Raw genomic sequence first — 24,643 nt, forward strand, 5'->3', positions numbered from 1 at the left:
CTGCTGGCAGCTCGTTAATGATTAATTAAGGGGGGTGAGGAGTCGGGGTGGCTGCTGGTACTACCAGCAGGGCTGTGTTTACCCAGCACTGATAACCCGGCCCGGGGGCTGCTCCTGTGGGGACACCGGGCTCTCCAGCTGCGAGCGGGCCCAGAGGGGAGAAGGCCCCCCCTGCTGCCAGCAGCCACCCTGCTGTGCCCTGCTCATGGGCTGGGGACACTGAGGGACACCCTGTGCTGCTGTGGGTGCTTGGCTGTGCTCAGCCTCTGGCTTTGAGTGTCCCAGCTCAAGGAAGGGACGGGAGGAGCAGGAGGACGTGACTTTCCCACCCTCTGCTCGACCCTGCTGTGATAAAAGAGGAAACGTGACATGGAAAGCACCGGTTTATTCACACCGAAGAAAATCAGGATGCAAAGGCCAGGGAGCAGCTGTGGGGTCAGGGAGAGCCCAGGAGAGCTGCCTGGCTTGGGGACAGTGGCCTCGTCTCTGCAGCAGCTCTGGCACAGAGGGGAAAGGAAGGTGCAGCTGGAGCACACTGACCTTGGCATCCTCCCACTCTTCCTCCTGGTTTTCCTACTGTGCAGCTTCCTCGCCCTCTTCACTCTGAAAGACAGAGGTTGTCTCTGTCTCCTGCCCTTGGTGGGGTCCCTGCCATGGTGGCCAGACGGTCCTGTCCCCGTTACCTCTTCAGGATCTTCCTGGCCCCTCCTCCGCTTCTCCGCCTTGATGATGGAGAAGAAATCTTCTCTGGCCTTCTCGAACACCTCCTGGGGATCCTCCTGCTCCTCTGGCTGGGCCCGGGCCCGGTCCTGCTCCTGCAGCAGCCGCTCCCGATGTTTGTCCTGCAGGACCTTCTCCCGCCTCGTCTCCCGCTCGAACATCTGGGGCAGATGTGGGGCTGAGGGGCGTGGGGGGCACAGGGGACCCTGTGCTGTGTCTGGGGACACAGCAGAGCTGTGGGCAGAGTGTGGGGCTCGGGTGGGACCTGGCACATACTGTGGAGGTCAGAGTCTTCTCGTTCTTCCGCATGGTGCAGAGCCCTGGGGAGATCTCCAGGAGGGACACAATGCCCAGCCTGGTGCCACAGCCAAGGATGCGCCCGTTGTCCTGCGAGCACAGGCTGAGCAGGGGATCGTTGGACACCTGGGGACAGGGCACAGGTGGGTGGTGACACTCGGCCCTGGGGTGATGCGAGGCTCCCAGAGATGCTGGGGACCCACCTTGAGGCTGAGGGAAGGCTCCTTCTGGTGGAAGAGGAAGTCCCAGATGTCCAGGGTGCCGTCCGACTTGGCGGTGAAGAACACAGCCGGCTTCACGGGGCTCCAGCACCCGTCCAGCAGGTAGGGGGTGTGGTACCTTCCAGCAGAGCCACCCCTCAGCCACACTGGCACTGCCCTGCCTCGGTCACCGGCCCGTCCCAGCACTCAGAGCTGACCAGACCCCACTGTCACCTGCCCTGAACATGCTCTGCCACCCCGGGGCTGATTTCTGGCCGAGTAAATGCCCCCTGACACCTACTTGGTCTCCATAATTGATGATGAATCCATGAGCTCCTCCGTCCAGATGCGAGCAGTCCAGTCCCCGACTGACAGGAAGACTTTGGGGAAGAAGGGGTTTCTGGTCACTCTGTAGACAGCCCCGAGGTGGCCGCTGAAGATGTGGGCGATTTTCTCGGGGGGGGTCTTGGCGTCGCGGTTGCAGGAGATGATGGTGCCCTGCTCTGTGCCCACCAAGAATTTGGTGGGCTGGGGGTGGGAAGCAGGAGGGAGCAGCTGTCAGCAGGATGGGGACCACATGGTGTGGGGGGCAGCAGGCGTTCTGTTGCCGCCAGAGCCCGGGGACCCCCCACCATTGGGGGGGTTCAGGGACTGAAATGCCAGCAGGACCCGGTGTTTTTGGAGCACATCAACTCCCAGTTCTTCTGAGGGCATCTGGCCCTGGGCTGTGCCCACAGGGGTGACCAGGGACTGCCCTGCGCCCTGCTGGGCTCTCCCTCCTGCCTGTGGCAGGGACACAGGGGCACCTGTGGGCACAGGGACACTCACCATGGTGGGCGCAAAGTCCAGGGCGCTGGCACCCAGAGCCTTCTTCAGCTGATCTTCCTTGGTGATGTCCAAGATCAGCTTCTCGCTGGGCTGGGACATCTTGCGGATGTCCCACCACAGCACCTGCGGGGACAAGACGGGGCAGGGGCTGTGGGGGCTGCTCCCGGCACAGTCAGAGGTGGTGGTGATCCTGGAGCCTGGCAGCTGCCCCGTGCCTGGATCTTGTGCTGCTGAGGGGGCAGGGTGGGCACAGGAAGCCCTTTCAGGACCCCTCAGGAGCCCCTGGCCCCCTCCCCTGTTCCAGCCCCTCACCTGGCCGTCAGTGGAGCCTGAGAAGCACTCAGTGCCCGTTCGGGAGGGCAGCCAGCACGCTCCGTACACGGGGTCCCTGTGGCTGAGCTCCACGGGGGTCATCTCCACAGGCAGCCCCCCTTTCCTGGTGTCCCAGTACACTGGGAAGGAAAAGAAAAGCCCTTGCCCAACTCCTTTCCTTGTCACATTTCCCCCGCTGTCCAAGCTGGAACAGGGAGCAAACCTCACCCAGTGCTTCCCAGAGATCATCCAGGGAGGTGGGAGAGGCAGGAGCACAGCACCCATCCTGCTCATCCCCTCCATCCCTCCCTCCATCCCTTCATCCATCCATCCCTCCATCCATCCCTCCATCCATCCCTCCATCCATCCATCCATCCCTGTGTCCATCCATCCCTCCATCCATCCCTCCATCCCTCCCTCCCTCCATCCATCCCTCCATCCATCCCTCCATCCCTCCATCCCTCCATCCCTCCATCCCTCCCTCCATCCTCCCTGGCATGGTGTCCTCCCCTCCCTGGGTGCCTGCTCAGGTGAGCACACACCTGTCCCCAGGCAAATCCCAGGGCTTCTCCTGTGCTCCCGGTGGCAGCACTGGTGCCACGGCCTCCTGGGAGTGCAGCAGTGCTGGTGCCAGGCTGGAGCAGAATGAAGGCCCCCTCACCTATCTGCCCGTTGTAGCAGCCTCCCAGCACGTGATGCCAGTCCTTGGAATTGTATTCCAGGGTCACCAAAGGGGACGAGGGCTTGAGGGTGAGCTCTGGGCTGTAGGGTTTTTCTGCCAAGGAGGGATGAGTGAAGAGCAAAGGGTCAAGGCAGGCCCCCAAAAGCAGCCCCCAGCCCACCCCACTGCCCCCACCCCGTTCCCTGACACAGCTGTGCCGGATGAGGTGCCCATGTCACCGGGAGCTGGCCTGGGCACAGACACCCGGTACACAAATCTCCTGCATTCCCACCCCTTTTTCTTTGTCCTTTTCACTCCAAAACACATCAGGTGTGAGCCAGGACTGGACAGATCAGGGCAAGTCTCAGCCCGGGCTCCTGCTGCCTCTTTCTACCTTCACTGAACCACATCAAGAACCTCATGCGAGGCTCCAGGCTCTGCTGCCTGTCATGGCTCTGGAGCCATGCAATGGGATTTTAGTGGTTATTTCCCACCTCCCAGCTCCCATTTCTCCCCGTTTCTGCACCGCTGTGTGGGCAAAGCAGGAGCCTCCCCCACCGACCCTCCCTGGGGTGCTGTGGGGCCTCGTCCTGCTCCCTGAGACACAAAGTGCTTCCCTTATCCACTGCTGGGTTTGCCCTTCCCCTTACCCAGATCCCAGATGTAGGAATCAAAGCTCATGTCTTTCCTGCTGTCCTGGAAGTCCAGGCTGCAATAAGCCACGGCCACGGCCCTGTTGGCGTCGGGGTGCCAGGAGATGTGCGTGGCCATCCTCTTGGTCGTGTTGGGGTCCCTTTGGGGTGACACATCAGCCAAGACAGGTCAGTTTGCAAATCCTTGGGATGAACGGCTCCCAGAGGGAATTGTGGGAATCACAATGAAACCAATCTGCAGCCCTTGAGCCTTGAGTGCAGGAAATGATTCTCCTGGAGGTCGGGCAGGGGGAGAAGAGTTGATGATTTCATCGTCTTTCCAGTCATACCTTTTTAAAAATCCAATTATCTTACTGGATCTGACTCCTAATCACCCCTGATGTGGAAATTAACCTTTGAGGCACCAAAAATAAGAAGGAAAATCCAAAAGCACCGTCAGGAGATGCTCAGAGCTGAGTCTGACCCTGGTCTCCATCCCCAAATCACCTGGGTAGGGCGAGGGGCAGGGATGGAGTGATGGAGCAGGGAGGGTTCTGCAGGTCTCTCCACCCCCAAACTGCACCAGGACCATCCCAAACCCACTGGAATTTAACTCCTAAAGCTTTTCCACCTCCCCTGAAGGTGGTTTGACCCTGCTGTGGCTCTGGTGAGCCCCCCCAGCTGTGCCACCTGATGACACTGATGGTTTTGGCTGAGGGATGCTCCTCTTCCTCCTCTTCCTCCTCTTCCTCCTCAAAATATTCCTCGTAGATGTCGATGGCGTTGTTCTGCCTGATGCAGTGCTCCACCAGCTGCAGGGACAGCACGGCCGTGTCTCTGGGGGGCTCTGGGGGGCTCAGGGGGTTTGGGGGGGCATCAGGGCAGGGTCTTACAGAGCCGAGGCGCTGGACACTCCTGGTGTAGGCATCTTCCCTCTCCACCTCCTCCCGGTAGCGGGAGGTCAGCTCCGAGTTCTTGGGGTCGATGTGCTGGGGCCACCCCCCCTCCACATGGTTCACACCCTTGACGGACACCTGCACCCGCTCCGTGTTCACCTGGGCAGGGGGACACGGAGGGGTCCGAGGCTCTGAGCCCAAAAGGTGCCTGCCACACCTTGTCCCCTCGGGCCAGCTGCCCTCAATGTGGCTGACACCCCGGGGTGTCCCCTCCACCTGCTCCGTGCTCGCCCGGCGAGGGGGGGTCCCCGTACCTCGTGCACGGCCATGATGGGACCCTCCTGAAAAGCAAAGTCCACGGGGTCCTGGGGGATGAAGTCGCCGGCCAGGCTGGGGTCCGGCGGGATGTCCACGGTCACTTCGGCCAGAGAGTCCGAGAAGCTGCAGGGCCGCCCGAACTCGCTGCGCTTCCGCACGTACTCCAGCTTGATCTCCATGGTGGGAGGGGATGGAAAGGAGTGCGGGGCCTGGGGATGGAGGGTCCTCAAAGGGAGCCCCAAAAAGAAGTGGGGGCCACAGGGATGGAGAGCTCCAATGGGGATGGAGGGCCCTGGGGAACCCTAAAAGGAAACGGGGGCCTCAGGGAGGAAGAGAGAGTTCCAAAAGAGAGTGGGAGCCTCTGAGAGGATCCCAAAAGGTAGTGGGGCTCTCAGAGATGGAGAGATGGTCCTGGAAGGGAGCAGGGATCTCAGGGAGCTCCAAGAAGGAGCAAGGCTTTCAGGAATGAAGGGCCCCAAAAAGGAATAGGAGCCTCAGGGAAACCCAAATGTGAACAGAGACCCTGAGGAGGGAGAACGCTGAAAAAGACTGAGAGCCTCGGGGAACCCCAAAAGGGAGTGGGGTCTCGCATGTAGGGCCCCAAAAGGGAATGGGGGCCTCTGGGAGCCCCAGAAGACAGTGTGGGCCTTGGGAATGTCCCAAAAGGGAACAAGAACGTCAGGGAGCCCCAGAAGGTCCCAAAGGGAATGGGAACCTCGGCAAAGCCCAAATGCGAGCAGGGATCCTGTGGAGGGAGGACCCTGAGAGGGCCTCAAAAGGCAGCGGGAGCCTCAGGGAGTCCCAAAACGGAGCTGAGCCGCAGGGACGGAGTGACGAAACACCCAGGGTGACAAAGGACCCCGCGGAGGCCCCGGGACTCCGGTGAGGCCCGGTCCCGTCCCGCTCCCGGTGGGGCCTGACCGGGGACGCGTCGTCGTTGCCAGGCAACGGCGTAATCCCCCACGTGACACCGGCGCCGCCGTCACGTGACGCAGAGCACCGCCGACCTCCCCGCAATGGCGGCGCGCGCGGCGTCACGTGACGGCCGCCATGTTGGGAAGGTCAACTCAAAGGTGCCCCAACCACCGATTATTCCTCCCCAAAAAACCCGCACCGGGGAGATTAATTTAGTCCAAGTGTTTATTATCTTTTCCCCCCAAAAGGGCACATACAAATCCAGCCGGACTCCAGCTCCCAGCCAGAGTCCTTCGGTTAGTTCACATGCGGTTACAACAGCTCTTCTACCAGTACCATTATATGGAAACGTTAAAAGCCAAAAATTAAAAAAAACATCCCTCGGGATTTTCCCAAAGGGAGGGAGGCTAGTTACAGGGAATGTGGAGAGGGGGAGTCAGGGGATATCCTGGCCCTGGGTGGGGGGACACCCACTGCCCTGTCCGCACCCTTTGGGGTCTGGATGTGATGGGGCGGGGGGTCCGTCCCTGCTCCAGGGTGAAGGGGCCTTTCCTGGGGATCCCTGTGCCAAAGGGCAGCCCCAAAGGGCCACATTCAGTTCATACTGGTCTCCCAAGTCCTCAGCCTGGAGCCCTGGAAATGCTGGATGAGCCTCCCAGGGTGGCAGGTCCATGCTGTCCCTTCCCTGGCACCTCACCCACCCCAGGGATGCCCCGGGAGTTCCTGTCCCTCTCCCAGGGGATTTGTGACCACTCCAGGGCTGCAGGAGGAGGGGAGCCTGCCCCAGCCCACACCTGCCCTGGGGAGCCAAAAAGAGCCTAAAGCCACCCAAAAACCCGCTACCAACCCCAGTGCAGCGGCCCCTCTCTGGAACAGAGCCAGCGCCTCCCACAGCTCCCAAATCCCGGGGGCAAAGCAAAGGAAAACCAGCAAGGCCAAAACATCCCTAATTCCTCAGCCTGGGAACGCTCCGGCCAGGGGGCGGCGAGGGGGGCAGGGGAGCTGGGACAGCCGGGAAGGGGCGTCGGGAAGGGGGTGGGATCACTAGTGGTTGGTGCTGCATTGCTACGGGAGCCCCTGCCCGGACCCGGCGGCGGCGTGTCCCGGGATTTGTGCTCCAGAACATTCCCGAGCCGGCGCAGGGACAGGAGAAGACACCGGAGACCCCTCTGCGCTCCCCAGACCCCGTAAGGCAGCAGGATTTGGGTCCGGGGGGCTGCCGAGGGGTGGGGGGTGCTGGGAGGCTCCAGTCCTGCGGCCCCCGCCGCGTCTCCTACCGCGTGCTCTCCAGGGCTCTTTGGTTTCCCGAGCGGAATCTCCTCCTAGGCCGGGAAGTCGCCGCGGTGCCGGACGTGCTCATCGGTGACCGCCAGGTACGTGGCTCTCATGCTCGGGGAGTACTGGGGGGACACACGGGGGTCAGCACCCCAAAACTCCCCACCCAGCCCCTGCACCGCCCCACAGGTGCCCAGGATTGTTCCCGTGCGGATTAATCCCAAAATAATCGGCCAGGAGGGCATGGAAAGGGTCAGACCGTGCCCTCAGCTGCTCTGAGAGCTGGGGGAGGCAACACCCCCCAAGCCAAGACCCCCCAAGCCTGTCCAGCTCTGCTTCATCCCTTCCCATGTTCATCCTCCACCTTCCCAGCTTCAGCCCAGCAGCAAACTCATCCCAAATCTGCCTGTGGGGATGTGTCTGTGGGATACCAGCGAGCCCAAGCCTCCAGCCCCCCAGGATCACACTCCTCCAGGGTTTCACAGCAGGGAGGATCACCCCAGCCAGGCATTAAGGAAGATTATTCCGAGTTTGTTATTCTGGACTCAGAAAGTCTTTCCTCAGGGATCTGAATCCTGGGTAAATTAGACTATTCAGGGCTGGGAGAAGTGCTCCAATTAATCCCCCCACTCGTGTGCCCCCCGCCTTGCCAGCTGCCAGGTCTGTGAGATGGGGTCCAAGCTTCCACCTGATGGAAAAAATCATCCCTGCAGGAGGGGGGGCACAGTATTCCTGCCATGGCAGCATTCCCAGAGCCGTATCCTGACTGAGGGGGTTTCACTGCTCCAGGGATGGAGATGGGGACCAGCATCCCAACGTGTGGGAGCTGTGGGAGCTGAACAGCCTCCTGGAATGTGGCTGGGCACAAAATGTGGCCCTTTGTCCCCCTTCCCTGAGCTCTCTGCACCCCAAAAGCCGAGCAGGAAAAGGGGATGGAGGGAGGCATGGAAGGGTGGGGAGGAGGGGAGAACCCAGCTGCTGCCCTGAGGTAAGCAAGGAGAAGGAAGTGGCTGAACTTACTCTTGATGGGCAACTTAGCTCCAAAATAATGGATGCAAAAAATTAAAAGAAATCACAAAAAAGAAAAAAAAAGAAAAAAAAAAGAAAAAAAAAAAAGACAAGGAATAAAAAATAAAGCAGCAATACCAGACAGGGCAGGATTAACAAGCAGGGAAATGGGAACGTGAAGTGAGAGACTGCGAGGAGCGTCCTCTGAGAGCCAGGATGGAGAGGAAACACAGGGAAGGGAGGGAGGGGACGGTTATTTCAGCCTCCCCCAGCAGATGGCTGTGCCCCCTCCCCGTGAGTGGCCAGGAATTGGGTTAGAGCCAGGCAAGAGGAGCCACATCCTCTGCAAGGGCAGCAGGGACCAGGATCTCCCATCCCTGTCCCACCCCGGTGAGCGGCTCTCGGTGACCCAGAGCGGCCCCCCAAGGTGACCCCCCCAGGGTGTCACAAGGATTTGGCCTCGGTCGCCCATCGTACCGTGGGGGGAGGAGACCCCCTGCCAATGAGGGGCACGTTCTCGTAGCGGGGGTTCCCTCCGAAGAGCACGGCCTGGTTCCTGGGGGCACAGCGAGACCCCGTCAGCCGCCGTCCCCAGCGCAGCTCCCTCCCCGCGGCGGGGCTCGGGGGCCTCACATGTACTCGGAGACGGGGGCGTTGGACACGGTCTGGGCCGGGGGCTGGAGGCTGCTCTGGCTGCCCAGGCTGCTGCTGTAGCTGCAGAAGCTGCGCAGCTGCCCCCGGGGCGGGCGGTGCGTGGCGATGCGCCGGGCCTGCGGGTTGAAGGGGTCCTCCTCGTCCATGTCATCGTAGTCCCGGTCCCTGCGGGGACAAGGGGCCGGCATTCACACCCCAGGACCCAAAGCGGGGGTCTCAATGCCCAGACTGGGTCTGCCCATGGCTCTGTGCCCACGGTGAGGGCAGGGGGCTGGGGCGGGGGTCTTTGGGCACACCCACCGCCCAGCCAGCTGCTTCCAGGCGCGCGGGGCCGCGCAGATCACGGTGGAGAAGGCGGCAGCCGCCAGCAGGGAGAAGAGCCCGAGGTAGAGCAGCCCCTCCACGCCGTCATAGCAGATCCCGATGAGGCCATCCAGGTAATCCTGGCAGGACACAGGCAGGGCAGTGCTGGTGGCGCTGCAGGGGGACCCCAGAGCTGGTCCCCACTCGGCCCCCCCTCACCTTGTGCAGCCCCCGGCAGTCCAGCAGGGCCGTCAGCTGGTGCAGGCTGGTCTCTGAGGAGTTGAGGAGCTGCTGGACCCCCAGCAGGTCTTTCTGTGGGAAAAGGGGGGTCAGGCAGCTCTGCGGAGCAGAAGGAGGGATGGGGACCCCCGGTGCCCTCCTCCTGTACCTTGGCTGTGGGGAAGAGGGGCAGTGCATACTGGATGAGCCCCTGGATCTGGATCTGCATGGTGGTCAGCGAGCGCTGGAACACGGTGAGAGCCTGCAGGAGGGAGTGGGGGACAGTCACAGACCCCCCCCCAGCCCCAGGCAGCACCAAGGTGGGTGCCCACCCGCCCTGTACCTGCTGGAAGGGGCTGCTCAGGCTCTGGTCACAGTACAGGTAATAATGAACCACCTCTGCAGAGAGAACAGGAACATCAGCACGAGCGTCCTGGGGCACAGGGAGCCGTGGGGGGGACAGTGGCAGCGGGGGGCACCGACCCCCGGGTGGGTTTGGGGGTCCTGCCTGAGCTCGCCTCCACCTCACAGCCAGCTCCCACCTGCGCTGATCTCATCGTCTGTCTGGTTCATGATGAACTTGTTCGGGGCCACGCAGAAGTCGCTGGTGCCCTGTGGGGACAGAGGGATGGCATCGGCGCCCACAGTGCTCGGCACAGCCCCAGGCAGCCCCTCCCTCCCCTCCTGCCCCACTCACCACCGCGGCCGCCGTGTCCACAGCCATGGAGGCCCAGCTGAGGATGAGCATGAGGAGCCCGCAGCACAGCATCCTGTGGGGAGAGCGGGGAGCACGGGTGGGGAGCATGGCCAGGGGTCCCCAAGAACCACCCCAGGCCGCCCCCAGGGTACTCACGTGACCAGGAGGCAGCGGGAGTGCTTGGCCAGCCCCAGGCAGGCCAGCAGGCAGACGGTGAGGACGAGGATGAAGAAGAGCAGGTAAGCCAGCCACCTGAGCGCAGAGGAAGGCTCTGTCACACACGGCCACCTCCCCAGCCCGCCGGGCCCCGCGGCCCCGCTCACCGGGAATGCTCGAGCTCACCGGTAATACTCGACGTAGGCGACCTGTCCCGACAGCTCGGTGAGGTCAGCACTGACGCCCCGCCAGGCTGGCAGCCCCTGCAGCTGCAGGACGATGCTGCCGGCCAGCTGCTGAGTGAACTTGAGGGTCTGCACGTAATCCCCCCGCGAGGCCAGGAGCTCGTTCAGCCGCGCCAGGTGCTGCTCCAGCCCTCCCTGCATCTGCAGCGTGGTGCTGGCAACCTGTGGCCCCCAGCATGGTCAGTCCCCGGCATCTAGCAGAGCCACGTGCCCCATCTCTGAAACGCTCTTTCTCCAGAACAGCCCCACCCCAACCCGCTGTGCCCAAGCTGGATCCATCCTTCAGAACAGCCCTGCCACGGCCCTCCCGGCCCTGCTGGGCCACAAAGGTCCCATTCTGTGGGGTGACGTCACCCTCCCGCGCTCGGCACGGCGCAGCCACCCCGGGGGCTTGGCCGGAGCAGCCAGACGTCCCTCCCTGGTGCTTTAACCAAACCCAGGACAGGGGACTGATGCACCGTGGGGGGACACGGAGGCGCTGTGGCCCTACCAGGGAGTCGATGCCAGTGAGGGTCTGGTTGGCGTGGTCCAGGGCGTAGAGCAGCTGGAAAACCCCGTCGTTGGTCTCGCTGTTCCCGTAGAAGCCGACGCCAACGGCCGCACTGTGGGCAGAGAAGGGACCCTGGTGAGAAGGGAGGGACACACTCACCCTGCCACACCGGCTGGACAGGGGACACTCCCCAGGGCATCCTGGTTTGGGGGGACAGCCCACCAATGGCAGGGCAGAGACAAAGAGTGGGACAGCAGCAGCACCGTGATGGGAACCTGCTCCTGCTGGTGACAGGGGCCTGGGGACAGCTGCAGCTGCTCCATGGGCATGGTGGCTCGGAAGCTCCTCCTGCCAAACCCTGAGAGATTGAGGGCGGAGGGGCCGGGCCAAGCAGATTAGGGGAATCCGCTGGAAGCGCTGTGGCTCCCGATTAAACCTTTGGCTGGGAGCTGAAGCGGCTCCAGGCCCTGTGGCGAGCTCCCTGCAGCCGCTGCTCCCCATGGAGCCAGGATGGAGCTCCCGAGAAGGGAGGTGCTTGTGGCCATGTCTTGGCCGGGCATGTGCCCACACGTGGCCGGTGCACACGGTGCTTGCCAAACCCCAGTACACCGACAGACAACAGCTCACTAATGGCCACCATCAGCCCTTGAATGGCCACTAATGGGCTCTTGGGGGGGTTCAAAGCCCCTGGGAGCTGCACAGTGACCCCCTGCCGTGGTGGGGGGGCTGGGGGGAGCACGCTGAGCTCATTAGTGCTGTTTCCCTGTCTCGCTCCGTGCGAGGCTCGCAGGCAGCCATCTCGCTCCGCCCCGGCAAAGCAGCCCCTTTGTCTGGAGCGAGGGTCGTGGCCAGGCAGCCAGAGGGGCCCGTGGCCCACCCCGTTCCCCCCCAGGCCAGCAATGCCGGGGGACACACGGGATAGCTGCCTGGGTGTCCTCCCAGCCATGGCTGTCCCGGACCGAGGTGGGCTTGTAAAGCCCCCAGAGCGGTGCCGGATGAAGCAGCGTCCCCTTGTCTAATTGCTGTGGTTGCAATTAAGGTCGGGCACAAGGGACCTGCCAGCTGGGTCACGCTGCTGCCTGCCATCTGCTCTGGGCTGGGATTAGCGACCGGCCCTGCTCCCGCCCGGGATTAGCCGGGAAGGCGGCACAGCCGTGACGGGGACAGGGCTGGCCCGCAGCTGGTCCCTGGGGCTCCCCCAGCAGCTGCACGGGAGGAGGCAGGGATGGAGCACATTTAATTGCACAGATCTAATTAAAGCGACTCGTGGCTGGAGCACAGAGTCCCCTCGGTGACAGGGGGACAGCACCAGGTCCCTGTCCCCGTCCTCACCAGCAGATGAGCCCGGCGGTGACGGCCATCCAGGTGACACAGCACGAGTGGGGCCGCTTGGTCTCGGGGTCCTGGTCCCTCTTGCAGCAGCACAGGCAGATCAGGTACACGGTGAGGAAGAGGAGGTTGAGGCCGAGGCACATGGCGGCCACCAAGCCCAGGAAAAGCAGCGACTGGGAGGGAGAGAGGGGACAGTCAGCAGCCGTGCCCGTGACCCACTCGCGTGTCCGGGATGCGGCCGCGTTCAGCGCCCCACGGGACTGTCACATGGGAAAGAGGAAGTGTCCCTGTCCCCATCCCCATTCCCCCGCAGGGTGCCCAGGCCGCGGTCGCCGAGCCGGGGCTGCAGCCGCCCCTTGCCGGGATGTTGGGGCACAGGGACACCGGCGCTGCCCTCCCTCCCCATTTAGGGGTCACGGCGGGCCGTGCCCCGGGACGCCGGGGGGCCGCGGCGGGTCCGGGAGCGCGGGGCAGGGGCTCAGGAGGGCCAAAGGAGAGCGGTGAGCCCGGGAGGGGAGAGCGGCGGGGCCGGGGGTGCCGGTGCCGGCCGGCCCGGGGGGGGGGGCCGGGCGATGAAAGGCGCTTTGTGCGCCGCGAGATCAGAGCTGGCGCCGGGAGCCGCCGGGGAGCGGCGCGGGGGGCGCGGGGCGAGCGGGACCAGCCCGGGGAGGGGCCGGGGGGGCGCGGGGGTCCCGGGCCGGTACCTGCTGGTAGTCGGGGTCCTGCGGGCGGAAGGTGCTGGGCACGGGCTGCAGGCGCGGGCCGCGGTGCGGGAGCCCGTGCAGCCAGGCCGCCCACCAGGGCGCCAGGTAATCGGCGCGGCCGGGCCCCATGGCGGGCCGGGGTCGCCGCGCTGCCGGGCGGGGGGCGGCGGTGCCGCCACGCCGCGGGCTCTGCCCGCCCGCCCCGGGCCCCACCCACCGACACCGCCCCTCGGGGCCGCCCCCCGCCCCGCCCCCGGCAGCCGCGGCCGGCCCGTGCCCGCGGAGCCGCTCGCAGCGCAGCGCTCCCCGCAGGGACAGCGCACAGCGTCACCCCCGCCACCCGGGCACCGCAGCCGTCGGGCACCGCATCCATCGGGCCCTGTACCCATTGGACACCGCACCCATCGGGCACCGCAGCCGTGGGGCACCGCAGCCATCGGGCCCTGTACCCATTGGACACCGCACCCATCGGGCACCGCATCCATCGGGCCCTGCACCCATCGGGCACCGCAGCCGTGGGGCACTGCTGTGGGGGCACCGCTGTGGGGGCACCGCACCCCGAACCTCCTGCTGTGGGGCCACGGCACCCCATACTCCTCCTGCTATAGGGACCAGGTGCTGTAAAGGACACCGCCCAGGGGACACGCTGGTGGCCCTGTGTGCCAGCCCCAGGTGCCACAGGTCCCGTGCCCAGCTGTCAGCCCAGGGCCACCCACGAGTGAGGGGCTGGCTCCAGATCTGGGGACTCCCCCGTGCCCACACGGTACCAGAAGTGGACCCATGGCCTCCCTGCTGGGAGCACTGACCCACACCAGCCCTGGGACCCCCAGTGCAGCTCTGAGAGCCCTGGAGTGGCTCCAGGGCCAGGAAGAGCAGGTTGTGAAACACCAAACGTGACACCGGGAACAGTTTTTTATTTATTTTAACAAACAGAGAATCCAACAGGTACCCAGCTCACCCCAGCTCATTTCAGCTCCTTCACGGCCAGACCTGTGGAGGAAAGACAGGACATGGATCAGGGGGCTCAGGCATGGAAGGGCTCCCTGGGAATACCGAACACCGACCATGGCAAGGCACTGGTGGTGACACCAGCTCCAGGGACACTGGGAACTCTGCAAGGGGGTTCTCACAGCCCCCCTCAATCCCAGCCACCCAACACAAGATTCCCGGGATACCTGGGGGCAGGGACTGCTTCAGCTTCTCGGCCTTCTCCTTGTCGGTGATGACCAGGGTGTAGAGGTACCGGCTGCAGCGCACCTTGAACTTCACATTGTCCTTGTTCTTCTTGATCTTGACAGCTGTGGGATGGAGGGCACAGCAGGGACAGCCCGCTGTCATCCCTGGGAAACCCACCCCACTCCCTTCCCCGTGCAGAGCCCTCCAGCTCCATCCAGAGTGAGGAAAAAGCTCCGTGAGGGCTCTCTCAGTGCTGAGCTCTCCCTTCTCGCCCATGCCAAAACATTCCCGCGGGATCCTGCGACAGCCGGATCCAAACAAGCAGGAGAAGAGGGAAAACTCTTCCCGTGTTGTTGAACAGTGAGACAAGGCAGTGCTTTGTCTCAATTATCCTCATCTTGTGGCGGCAACAAAAATCTCCCGCTGAGGATGATGAATCAGCCGTTGTGACAGAGCTCCAACACCCGACACGGCGCCCACAGAGCAGGCTGACATCTGGGAATCGCTTCCAGCGAGCTGCACTTGGAGTTCGGCTCAACATCCCGGGGCGAGCAGCAGTGCGAATGCACAGCTGGGAGCACCATCCCCTGGGAGAGCCCAGCCTGGAGCCCCAAGAGTCCCTCTGCCCACAGGAGTGGCCTCGGTCACCGAGCCAAAGCCACGCCAGGGCAGCCCCGGTCCCTCGGCATTCCCAGGGTGCGGAGCTCCTCAGGGACACGTGCTGGAGCCCCGCAGCCCGTCCTGCCCACAGACCCCACTCACACTTGGCGTCCTTCCGCCGCGCCGTCAGCAGGAAGTCCTTGATCTCCTCAATCTTGCGAGGCTGCAAAGTCAAACAGAAACTCACGGGATGCTTCGGGCTGGAAGGCACCATAAGCGATTACCTGGTCCCACCCCTGCCACGGGCAGGGACACGGGATGTGCTCCCAGCCCAGAGCTCATCCCCAGCTCGTGCTCCGGCCGCAGAATCCCCCCGGACCCCCCCGTGAGCCCCTTGCTCACCGACTCCCCCATTCCGCACCATGCCCAGAACCTGGCAAAGCGGGGACCCCAAAGCCAACCCCCCCTCCCCTCCTGGGAAGGAGCTAAGGAGCTCGCCCTCACCCCCGTTCTGCACCCTGTCCAGCACCAGACACGCCAGGGACTCCCTCCCTCCCCCCCGGGACCCCTCGCAGCCCCCCGGCCCCTCACCATGGTTTCAGCCCAGCGTCGGTTGCTCCAACCTGCGGCAGAAACGAGACAAGATGGTGTCAGCGCCTCCCCCCGCCCATCGCCTCCCCCGCCTCCGCCCCCCGCCCGCCATCGGCTCCCCCCACGCCCCCTCCTCCCCCCGTTTTCCCCCGGGGCCGCCCGGTGTCGCGAGGCCGCGGATGGCGGCGGATCTCCCCTGCCTCCCCCCGCCCCCCGGCCGCCATCGCTCACCCGCAGCCGCCGCGTACAGACCGGAAGTGAGCGCGGCTCTTCCGCATCCGGGCCTTTATGGCCTACGGTGCGGGCGGCGGGCAAAAAGCTCCCGATCGCGACCGCGGCGGCGGCATCTGTGATGAGTTGGCGGGGGCTCAGCCGCCAGTGCGGGCGGGGGGGCTGCGGCGGGGATTTTGGGCACCTCCGGCCTCCCGGAGCCAGCCGGGCACGGCCGGGAACGGGGAGCAGCGCTGCCCGGGCGGGCTGCTTGCTGTTTCCCGAGTCTCAGAATCTCTCGGGGGGATTAGCCATCTAAGATTCCATCTCAGCCCTGCCCCAGGGAACCCCGGGAGATGCTGCGGCTCGATAGCCCGAGTAGGGCTGTAATGGACAGGTTTTGCCACAAGAGAGAGCTTCAATCCCGCTGAAAACCCCAAAGCCGTACAAACCACCCCAAAACTCAGAATCCTTGGGGATGAGTGGCGAGGGGCAGGAACCCCATCCTGTCACTGTCCTGCGCTTCCTCTGTCCCCATCCCCATCCTGCCAAGCCCTAATTGTGGCTGGACAGGTCTTTGGGGGTGCTGGGATGCTCCTAAGGGATGCTGGATGGGGTCACAATCCCCCCAGCAGCTCCCAGTACCACCACCCCAGCTACTGGGGTGAAACCCACAGCTCCCAGCCCAGGGCTCCCACCCAGGAGACGATTTTGGGGTGGGACCCTTCTCCCTGGCCACCGAACGAGCTTTTTAATTGTTTGATTTACTTATCTCCTCTCTGATGGGCTGATCTACTCCGCTGCCTTTTAATTGCTCCCAAACTTGAGCGGTTTTTCATGTTTTAAGGAATGCTGAATGGTGTAATTAAACCCCTGGCAGCGTAAATCAGCGGCGCGGGAGGACGACAGCCCCGAATTAAAGCTTTTGGCATAACAATAAAACTAAACCGGCATGAAAAGTGCCCGTTCTGGCACCAGTGCTGAATGCTGATGCCGAGGGGAGCTGAGGCACCGTCCGGGCACCCCAAAATCCCCGGGTTTTTTGTGGGATCGTGGAACGATTCGGGTTGGGAGGGACCTTAAGGCTCACCCTGCTCCACCCCTGCCACATCCCTGGCAGTGTCCCAGGCCGGGTTGGACGGGGTTTGGAGCAGCCTGGGCCGGTGGAAGAGGGTGGAATGGGATGAGTTTGGGGTCTCTTCCCACCCAATGATTCCGTGACGCTGTGATCCCATCATTTACATCATTAACGAAGACACGAAATAAAACTGCTCCCAGTAAGGACCCTGAGGGTCACCACCGCTCCCTGATGTCCATCAGGCCCCTGAGCCATTGGCCACGACCCTCTGGATGCGACATTCCAGCCAATTCCTTATCCACCCGCTGCCCACGGAATCCGTCTGTCTCCCAAAGCGCAGCTTGGCCTCACATGGGAGCAGGGGAAGGGGCTGGGGTGGGTCAGAGGGTGCCTGTCCCCCCTCCCCTGCACCCCCGGAGCAGCGTCATTCCCGCCCCTCCCAGGGACTGCAATCACTTTTCCTTTATTAATAATATTTAAAGCCGAGTGGGTGCCTAAATCAACAAAAATAATTCATGAGAGTCATTAGCTCCTCAAAGCCGGGCTCTTTTTACGACCGACTTTAAATTAAAAAAAGAAATTAAAAAAAAAATAATAAAAAAAATCCCAACCCCAAACCCCACCACGCTCGGAATCCGCAGCTTTTCCAAGACATCAAATGCGTTTCCTGCCGCCTCCCCCCGGCCCGGCTCCGCCGCCGGAGGAAATTCAATTAACGGCCTTAATTCACCCTCCGACTGCCAGTTTTAGATTAAAAAACCCTTCGGATTCTGCTCGGGAGGCGCCGTGAAGGGATCGGGGGGGGTTTAACCTCCTGCTTTGGGGGTGCTGTGAAGCCCCTTGGTGCGGACCGGTCAGTGAGGACCCTCCCCCTTCCTCCCCCTTCCTCCTCCTCCTCCTCCTTCTCCAGCAGCTCCAAAGGCTCCGGGAGCCCATGGAGTCACATGGAGGAAAAACGAGCTTACAAATCCACCCCAACGCATCCCAGCGCCCCCTCCCAGGGCGCTGCCTGTCCCCTTGGGCACCGCGGGGACCCGCTGGTGCGGGGCAGTGCCCAGCGCCCTTGGGGACCCTGGGGACACGGTGCCACAGGCCCGGATCTGTCCCTTAGCGCCCTTGGGGACGCGGTGGGACCCCGGCAGCCCCCGCGGGGGGAGGGAGGTGCTGCAGGGCGTCCCCCGGCGCGGTGGCAGCCGGTGACAAGATGATATCCCCTTATCAGCCGGGGGCTGCGGGGCGAGGGGAGGGGGGCCGGGAATGATCATTAAAAAATAGAACAAAAAGCCAACGGGATTTTTTTTGGTCACGGTTCTGCTCCATCCCTGGGTCCCGGGGTGGAGAGAGCCGGAGGTTGGAGGGGGAGGAAGCTCCGGCACCCGAGGGCTGCCGTGGGTCAATTATCCTTAATTGGCCTGTCCTTAATGGGGCTGCAAACGAAGAGGAAACTCGACAGGGCTTTGGGGCTGGGGTGGCACCGGTGGGACAGGGAGGGGGGGTCCCCGTGGCAGCTGCCGGTGTCCCCCCCCACCCAGTGAGGTCACACGGAGCAGGGAAAGGAGGGAAAGGCCAGGTTGGATGTGGCTGGGAGCAGCCTGGGATAGTGGAAGGTGCCCCTGCCCACGGCAAGGGTTGGAACTGGGTGAGCTTTAAGGTCCTTCCAACCCAAACCGTTCCATGATTCTACGGCCACTCTCAGTTTCGGGGTCCCACAGCAGGCTGAATATGGGAGGTGTCCCTGTCCTCGGGAACGGGGACATCCCACGGGTGCTGAGCCCCAGTTCAGGCCGAGGTGCCAGGTGGGGACACGAGTGGCTGAGACGCACGGCTGGCATGTGGCAGATGGAGCCGTGCATCCCAGTGCCCGACAGAATCCCAGGACCATTCAGGTTGGAAAAGACCTCCAAGATCGAGTCCAAGCTGTGCCCAACCCCCACCTTGTGCCCAGCCCAGAGCTCTGAGTGCCACGTCCAGGCCTTCCTTGGACACCTCCAGGGATGGGCACTCCAAACCTCCTTAGGCAGCCCCTGTCAATGCCTGACCACCCTTTCCAGGAAGGAATTCCTCCTGAATTCTTCCCAACACGGGCTCCAGCTGTGCACAGGGAGCAGCGTGTCCCCACACCAGTCCCAGTGTCACCATGCAGCCGCTGGTTTGTTCTTCCAGCCCCTTCGGAACAGCGATTGTGCCGGGACATGGAGGTGGGAGCTGGCAGAGGGAGCAGGAGACACGACAGGACACGTTCACTGGAGATTCCCTGTTCAGGGCACAGACTGCAGCAGGAATTGGTTTCTCCCCCACTTTACCGGAATTTCTCTCCCCAGTGCAGAGGAGAAGGGGGGTTGCCTGCTCTGCCGTGTGCTGGGAGCATTTATCATTACCAGCGACAGGAATCTCTCCCCAGCCTCTCCAATTCCCTTCTTTTCTCCCCTTTCATTTTCCTCCTTGCTCAGATCTCCACGCGGGGCCCTGGCAGTGCTGCCGGGAGCCGATCAATCCGCCCCTACCGCAGCTCCCCCGGCCTCATCCATCAGCCCGGCTCGCATGGAGCATCCCGAGCCTCATGGGCAATTTGGGGCCCAAACCAGCCCATTCGGAGGCTCCATCATATTTTCTCCGTCTCTTCCCCTTTTGTTTTGTGTTTGTGGAGGACAAAGGCAGGCCCAGGCTGAGGAGGGAACAGGGAGCCGAAGCAGAGCTGATTCCCAAGAAACAAAGTGCCTGTTTTCATGGAAATGCCCTGGAAAGGAGGCAGCAAATTTGGGGAAGGGGGGGCACAGGGCTGGGGAAAGATCTTGGGGGGGAGTTGAGATCAGTGTTGGCATCACCGTGCGGTCAGAGCAGGGAAAAGAAGGAAAACTGGGCTGGAAGTTTTCCCGCAGGCATTGGGCACTGTTTGAAGCTCTGGAATACAGATATATTTTTTAATTAGGGATGGGTTGGGCCAGATCCTGCCCGGGCAGAACATCCAGATGGGAGCCAGGAGCAGAATCCAGATGGGGAGCGGCTCCTCCTTTGCCTCCGGGTGCTTTGGGGGGCCGGGAGAGGCTGGAGCTGGGGGGTGACGCCCCAATGTCACCCCCTCTCCCTCTCAAAGGGGTTGTGCCCTGCCTGGGGGCACAGGCTGGCACGTGAGGTGCTGTGTCCTGTCCCTGTGTGTCCCCCATATGGCCTCCCGATGTCCCCAAACCCACAGGGGGTCACCAACAATGACCCAGCGATGACACCTGACACATCCAGGACCTGATGGGATGCAGGGAGATCCCCACCCATGGGTGTTGAAGGAGGGGGTGCCATGGGTGGACAATCCCAAAGGGCCCAGACCAGGGCCCCAGTGGGTGCTGGCACCACGGGACGCAGAGCGGGCAGTGTGTGGCACCAATAGGTGACATCCGCGGTGGCACCTCTGGGTGAGGACGGAGCAGCTCCCTGTCACCCCTCCCGGCTCCAGCCGAATTTGGTGTCATCCTGCAGAGGAAGATTATGGTAATTTTCCTCCCCCCTTACGCATAATTTTCCGACCGGGCTGCAGCAGCGGCTGTGGGAGAGGCTGGGTGATGGGAATGTCATCTGCGATTCCATTATCTCCTCCTGCCTCCCTGCTTTCTTTTTCCTTGTGAAACCTTCATCAAAATCTGTCGATCTAATTAGGACAATTACAACGCGAGGACAGCTGAAACCCGCCCAGAGCCGCAGCGGCGAGACGGGGGACCAGGGTTTGGGGGGGTTTTGAGGGATTTTTTGGGATTACTTTGGCTCTGGGATGGATAGGATCGGGAGTGTCCCAGTCCCGTGTGCTGCTTCCCGGCGCTGGTTTTGGGGTGCACGGCCCCAAGAGGATGGAAGTGACCTCAGAGGTGTCCTCTTGGCTGTGTCGCTATGGGTCCTGCCGGGGGACATGGGGGCCGCACGTGCTGGTGACACCTCTGTGTCCCACCTCGCCGGCTCTCACGAGCTGGAGGGGTCTCAGCACCTCGCTGGGGGCAGCTGCCGCCCCTGCCCGTGGCACACGTTGTCCCCCATCCCCGGGGGTCCCGGCGGTGCCGCTCGGCGAGGGGGCCCCGTGCGCTGCAGCTCCCGGATCCTCATTGGTATTCCAGGGCCGCGCCGCGGCAGCTGGCTGGATGGGAGCGGAGTGACAGCGGTGACAGGGAACGCCAGCCACGGCCACGGCGGCAGCCGCCGGGTTGGCAGCCACGCCGCAGCTCCGCCGGGGGCCGCGTCCGTGTCTCCAGGCCGGGATGCGCCGCGGGAGGATTGGGAGTGCTCCAGGCTGCTCCAGGGTGGGTGGGAGCTGCTCCAGGGGGGGCAGCGGTGCCCGCCCCGGGGTGCTGGGGATGCTCCGTCTGCCGCGGGGACAGCAGCGGCCAGGGCGCAGCTGCACCGGGATCCAGATCCACGTCCCCGCGCTGGAATAAGCCGTGGGAGGATGGGGAGAGCCCCGGGGGTGGATGTCCCAAGATCCAGGCCCCTGAGCTCTGCCGTGGGCGCAGCAATGTCACCCCGGGGGTGCTCCAGCAGCCACGGGGACGGCGGCAGCGAGGGCGCAGGTCCGCCGGGATCCAGATCCGTGTCCCCGCGCTGGGATGTGCCATTGGAGGACAGGGAGAGCCTCCGGGGATGCTCCAGGCCCCTGAGCTCTGCTGTGGGTGCAGCGAGCAGGGCTGGGGCGCTGGGGATGCTCCGAGCAGGGAATTGGGGAGCAGCCCCCTGTGCCACACCAACACGGGGACAGAAAGCCAGGCGGGGACATTCTGTGACCCTGCACCCATCCCGGGGGGGCGGAGGGGGAGGGACACGGCGGGCAGAGCCGGCTGCACGGGCAATTAAGGAAAGTGCCAATTGTCAGCGCCGGTGATTAACGCTGCTCCAAATCCGCATGAATATTAACGTCCGACACGGCCCAGGCTCCCGCGCCATGAATTCTGGATGAATCTTAAGATAAATCGTTTGGATAACTTAGCGGCAGCTGTACTCCCTCGCCACCCACTGCCTCCCAAAATCAGCTCACGTCAGGCGAGAGGAGCCAGCACGGACCAGGAATCGCCGCCGGGAATCGCTGCTCGGGGCTGGAGCGTTGGGATACGAGCGGGGGCGAGCGGGGTGCTCAGGGCTCCCCAGAGGCGAAGGCAAAGGCTCCGCGGCTCTGGCGCGTTCCCAGGAACTGGTGACAAATCCTGTCACTCGCCACACTCGTGTTGTCTTCGCAGGGAGATATTTGCTTTGCCTCGGGGGCTCCTTTCCCCGAGGGTGGCATTTGTCACCAGCGTTATGGATGCAGCGCGTCCCCTCTCCTGACACCACTTTCCCATTAGCAGGAGCGCATCCCGCTCCTCCAGCCCTGCCTGGAGCATCCTCCGGCACAGGTGCAGAGATCCATCTTCCCGGCGGGGACCTGCCACGGCCCCGGCCCCGCCGGCCCCGGTTCCCATTGGCATTCAGCCGCCGCGCCCGCCGCGTGCTCCCGGTCCAAATGCAGCGGAGCCGCCGCCGCGTCCTCGGGGGCCGGGGCCTTGATTGCATCCTTGTGCTTCCATAAATCAGCCCGGGGAGCCTGGCAGCGCGAGGGGGGAATGGCAATGTCACAGGCAGGGGACGAGCACCGCCGTGTCACTGCGACGGGACGCGGGGAGCAGCATCACTGTGTCACTGGGATGGGACACAGGGAGCAGCATCACTGTGTCACTGGGATGGGATACAGGGACCAGCATCACTCTGTCACTGGGATGGTATGCAGGGACCAGCATCACTCTGTCACTGGGATGGGACACGGGGACCAGCATCACTGTGTCACTGGGATGGGATACAGGGAGCAGCATCACTCTGTCACTGGGGTGGGATACAGGAACCAGCATCACTCTGTCACTGGGGTGGGATACAGGAACCAGCATCACTCTGTCACTGGGATGGGACACAGGGACCAGCATCACTCTGTCACTGGGGTGGGATACAGGAACCAGCATCACTGTGTCACTGGGATGGGACACAGGGAGCAACATCACTGTGTCACTGGGATGGGATACAGGGACCAGCATCACTCTGTCACTGGGATGGTATGCAGGGACCAGCATCACTCTGTCACTGGGATGGGACACGGGGACCAGCATCACTGTGTCACTGGGATGGGATACAGGGAGCAGCATCACTCTGTCACTGGGATGGGACACGGGGACCAGCATCACTGTGTCACTGGGATGGGACACAGGGAGCAACATCACTCTGTCACTGGGATGGGACACAGGGACCAGCATCACTCTGTCACTGGGATGGGACACGGGGACCAGCATCACTCTGTCACTGGGGTGGGATGCATGCCAGCATGCCAGGAGCTTTCCCAGGAAGAGAAGAGCTGCTCCCATCCAGCACCTGCACCCTGGGGCACCTTTGTGTCCCATGGTGCCCGGGGATGGTGCTGGAGCTGGGACCTGCCCCGATGACCTCTGGATCCCCAGGTTTGGGCAGCCACAAGAGGTTTCCCTTGGGAGGGATCTGCTGCCTCCTCCTCTTCCTCCTCCTCACCCCTCCCAGAATCTTGTCACAGCCCCTGGGTGACCTGCCGTGGCACTGTGCCCGTGGAAAGCTGCAAACCCGACCCTCAGCTGCCAAAACACCGTCAGAAAATTCAGGAAATCAGGTGCAAATGGCAAGAGGAGATTAACGGGAGAGGAGCGATTGAATCAGGGGCCATTAACAGATTAAATCATTACACGGAATCAGATCAGTGCACAAATAATATGAATAATAAACGTGGCTCAGGGGCAGCAGCTCCTGCTTCCAATTTATCTCAACCAGAAGGCGAGGGCTGGTGACTGCACCACCCACGTGGTCCAGGGACAGAGGACACATGGAAGAGCTCCGGGGTTGGGGACAAGAGCACCAGATGTGCCAGTGTGACCCTGCCCCTTTCTGCGGGTCCCTTTTGGGGTCCAGGCTCACCCCACCAGCATCCTGCTCACCCCAATGAGGCCTTGCAGCCTCCACAGCCCCAGCAGCCCTGCAGGGACTGCCCTGAGCCACTCTCCTCATCCAGCCTTTCCTTCTCCTCCCAATCTCCTTCCCGGTTGTATTTCCTTCCCTGTCCAGGTTCCCCTCTGGAGAAGGGGAGCAGCCACCTCCCTGCTCTGCTCCAAAAGGTTCAAAAGCAGTGGAGACATGTCAATAAAAGACTCCAAACAAAGGGAAAATGTCTTTTCTCCCCAAGTTCATTTCATTCCCGTCACCAAAAATCCCAAGGAATGGGAAACAAAGCCTGAGCAGCCTCTTCATGGGCACGGGGAGGGGGTTGAGTCCTCCCTCGGCTGCCACAGGGTTAACTCACATCTCAGCGCCATCACGTTTATTCTGCTGGTGAATCCTTTCTTCCCTAAATTCCTGCTTGCCCAGGAAGGCTGGAGAAAGTCTGAGCTGCTGCGACAACACCTGGGAACAAGTATTATTATGTGGTGTGACAAGGTTTGATGAATTCCTGTGTGCCTGGGGGAAGGGACTAAGTAGGCGAATGAAGTGCGAATATTCTCCGTGACAATCAATACCCTCGATTGAGCCGTCTCCGCAGATGTGACATTTGGAGTTCACTTCCTTGGATGGACTAACAGGATTTATGTCCTCGGGAAGAGGAGGCAGCAGGGAGTGAAGGGCTGGAAGTGGCTGGCACGGCGTGGGCACAGGGTTGGGGTGGGGTGATGGGTTTGGCGTGATGGGTTGGGATCATTGGTTGGGGTTATGGAATGGGGGTGATGGGACTGGAATGACAGGTTTGGGATGAAGAGCTGGGGTTGTGGGTTGGGAATATGGAGCTGGGGTGGTGGATTTGGGGTAATGAGTTTGGGATGATTGGCTGGGAATATGGAACTGGAATGATGGGTTGGGCTGAAGAACTGGGGGGATTGGCTTGGGCTGTAGAACTGGGGTTTGGATCATGGGTTGGGGTGACGGAGATGGAGAGACGGATCTGCGGTGCCCTGTTGGGGTGATGGGGGTTTGGATGATGGGTTGGGATAATGGTTTGGGGTGATGGTTTGGGGGGGGTGGAGCTGGCGCCGCAGACTTTGCAGGGAGGTCTTTTCCAGGGTGAGGGGGCGCCTGGCCCTCATTCTGGAATTGCAGCCGGTAAAAGGGAAAGAGGAAAC

The 24,643-nt window shown here is 62.7% G+C and overlaps 3 protein-coding genes across 6 annotated transcripts; all 3 read right to left on the reverse strand.

Moving 5' to 3' along the window:
• Positions 1-365: 365 nt before the first annotated feature.
• Positions 366-5,166, reverse strand: DNAI2 (dynein axonemal intermediate chain 2). Its single transcript, XM_048323429.1, has 12 exons — positions 4,861-5,166; positions 4,544-4,705; positions 4,341-4,462; positions 3,669-3,811; positions 3,019-3,132; positions 2,358-2,497; positions 2,046-2,168; positions 1,519-1,745; positions 1,221-1,356; positions 997-1,143; positions 684-881; positions 366-603 (listed from the first exon to the last, which is right to left on the reverse strand). The coding sequence occupies exons 1-12, from the start codon at positions 5,041-5,043 to the stop codon at positions 574-576; spliced, it is 1,725 nt and encodes a 574-aa protein (XP_048179386.1). The 5' UTR covers positions 5,044-5,166; the 3' UTR covers positions 366-573.
• An 824-nt stretch (positions 5,167-5,990) lies between these two features.
• Positions 5,991-13,018, reverse strand: TTYH2 (tweety family member 2). 4 transcript variants are annotated; one of them, XM_048323431.1, is made up of 16 exons: positions 12,863-13,018; positions 12,159-12,331; positions 10,827-10,938; positions 10,278-10,498; positions 10,092-10,187; positions 9,936-10,008; positions 9,781-9,850; positions 9,582-9,637; positions 9,408-9,500; positions 9,239-9,331; positions 9,017-9,159; positions 8,696-8,881; positions 8,540-8,618; positions 8,075-8,092; positions 7,057-7,179; positions 5,991-6,964 (listed from the first exon to the last, which is right to left on the reverse strand). In XM_048323431.1, the coding sequence occupies exons 1-15, from the start codon at positions 12,989-12,991 to the stop codon at positions 7,102-7,104; spliced, it is 1,620 nt and encodes a 539-aa protein (XP_048179388.1). In that variant the 5' UTR covers positions 12,992-13,018; the 3' UTR covers positions 5,991-6,964; positions 7,057-7,101. The 4 variants fall into 4 exon arrangements, with proteins under 4 accessions (XP_048179388.1, XP_048179390.1, XP_048179387.1 ...); XM_048323433.1 differs by having other exon boundaries at positions 5,991-7,179; positions 8,075-8,087; positions 12,863-13,017; XM_048323430.1 differs by having other exon boundaries at positions 5,991-7,179; positions 12,863-13,017.
• Positions 13,019-13,766: 748 nt separating this feature from the next.
• On the reverse strand, positions 13,767-15,532 carry RPL38 (ribosomal protein L38). The gene is made up of 5 exons (XM_048324040.1): positions 15,461-15,532; positions 15,230-15,261; positions 14,801-14,861; positions 14,038-14,160; positions 13,767-13,852 (listed from the first exon to the last, which is right to left on the reverse strand). Exons 2-5 carry the CDS (start codon positions 15,230-15,232, stop codon positions 13,827-13,829), a joined length of 213 nt encoding a protein of 70 aa, XP_048179997.1. The 5' UTR covers positions 15,233-15,261; positions 15,461-15,532; the 3' UTR covers positions 13,767-13,826.
• Positions 15,533-24,643: the final 9,111 nt, after the last annotated feature.

This window comes from Corvus hawaiiensis, chromosome 19 (assembly GCF_020740725.1).
Source record: "Corvus hawaiiensis isolate bCorHaw1 chromosome 19, bCorHaw1.pri.cur, whole genome shotgun sequence".
NCBI lineage: Eukaryota > Metazoa > Chordata > Aves > Passeriformes > Corvidae > Corvus > Corvus hawaiiensis.

Bases quoted from the DNA above. Each gene is read 5' to 3' on its own strand.
- RPL38 (XM_048324040.1), bottom strand. The intron at 14,161-14,800 runs GTGAGTGGGGTC...TCCATCCCACAG, and splicing joins GCGGCGGAAGGACGCCAAGT to CTGTCAAGATCAAGAAGAAC. The intron at 13,853-14,037 runs GTATCCCGGGAA...TTTCCTCCACAG, and splicing joins GAAGCAGTCCCTGCCCCCAG to GTCTGGCCGTGAAGGAGCTG.
- DNAI2 (XM_048323429.1), bottom strand. From the start codon at position 5,043: ATGGAGATCAAGCTGGAGTACGTGCGGAAGCGCAGCGAGTTCGGGCGG. The intron at 3,812-4,340 runs GTGGCACAGCTG...GTCACCCCAAAG, and splicing joins AAAACCATCAGTGTCATCAG to GGACCCCAACACGACCAAGA. The intron at 1,357-1,518 runs GTAGGTGTCAGG...CTCTGCTGGAAG, and splicing joins TCATCAATTATGGAGACCAA to GTACCACACCCCCTACCTGC.
- TTYH2 (XM_048323431.1), bottom strand. From the start codon at position 12,991: ATGGGGCCCGGCCGCGCCGATTACCTGGCGCCCTGGTGGGCGGCCTGG. The intron at 10,009-10,091 runs GTGAGTACCCTG...CTCTCCCCACAG, and splicing joins TCCCGCTGCCTCCTGGTCAC to GATGCTGTGCTGCGGGCTCC. The intron at 9,851-9,935 runs GTGAGTGGGGCA...CTGTCCCCACAG, and splicing joins TGGACACGGCGGCCGCGGTG to GGCACCAGCGACTTCTGCGT.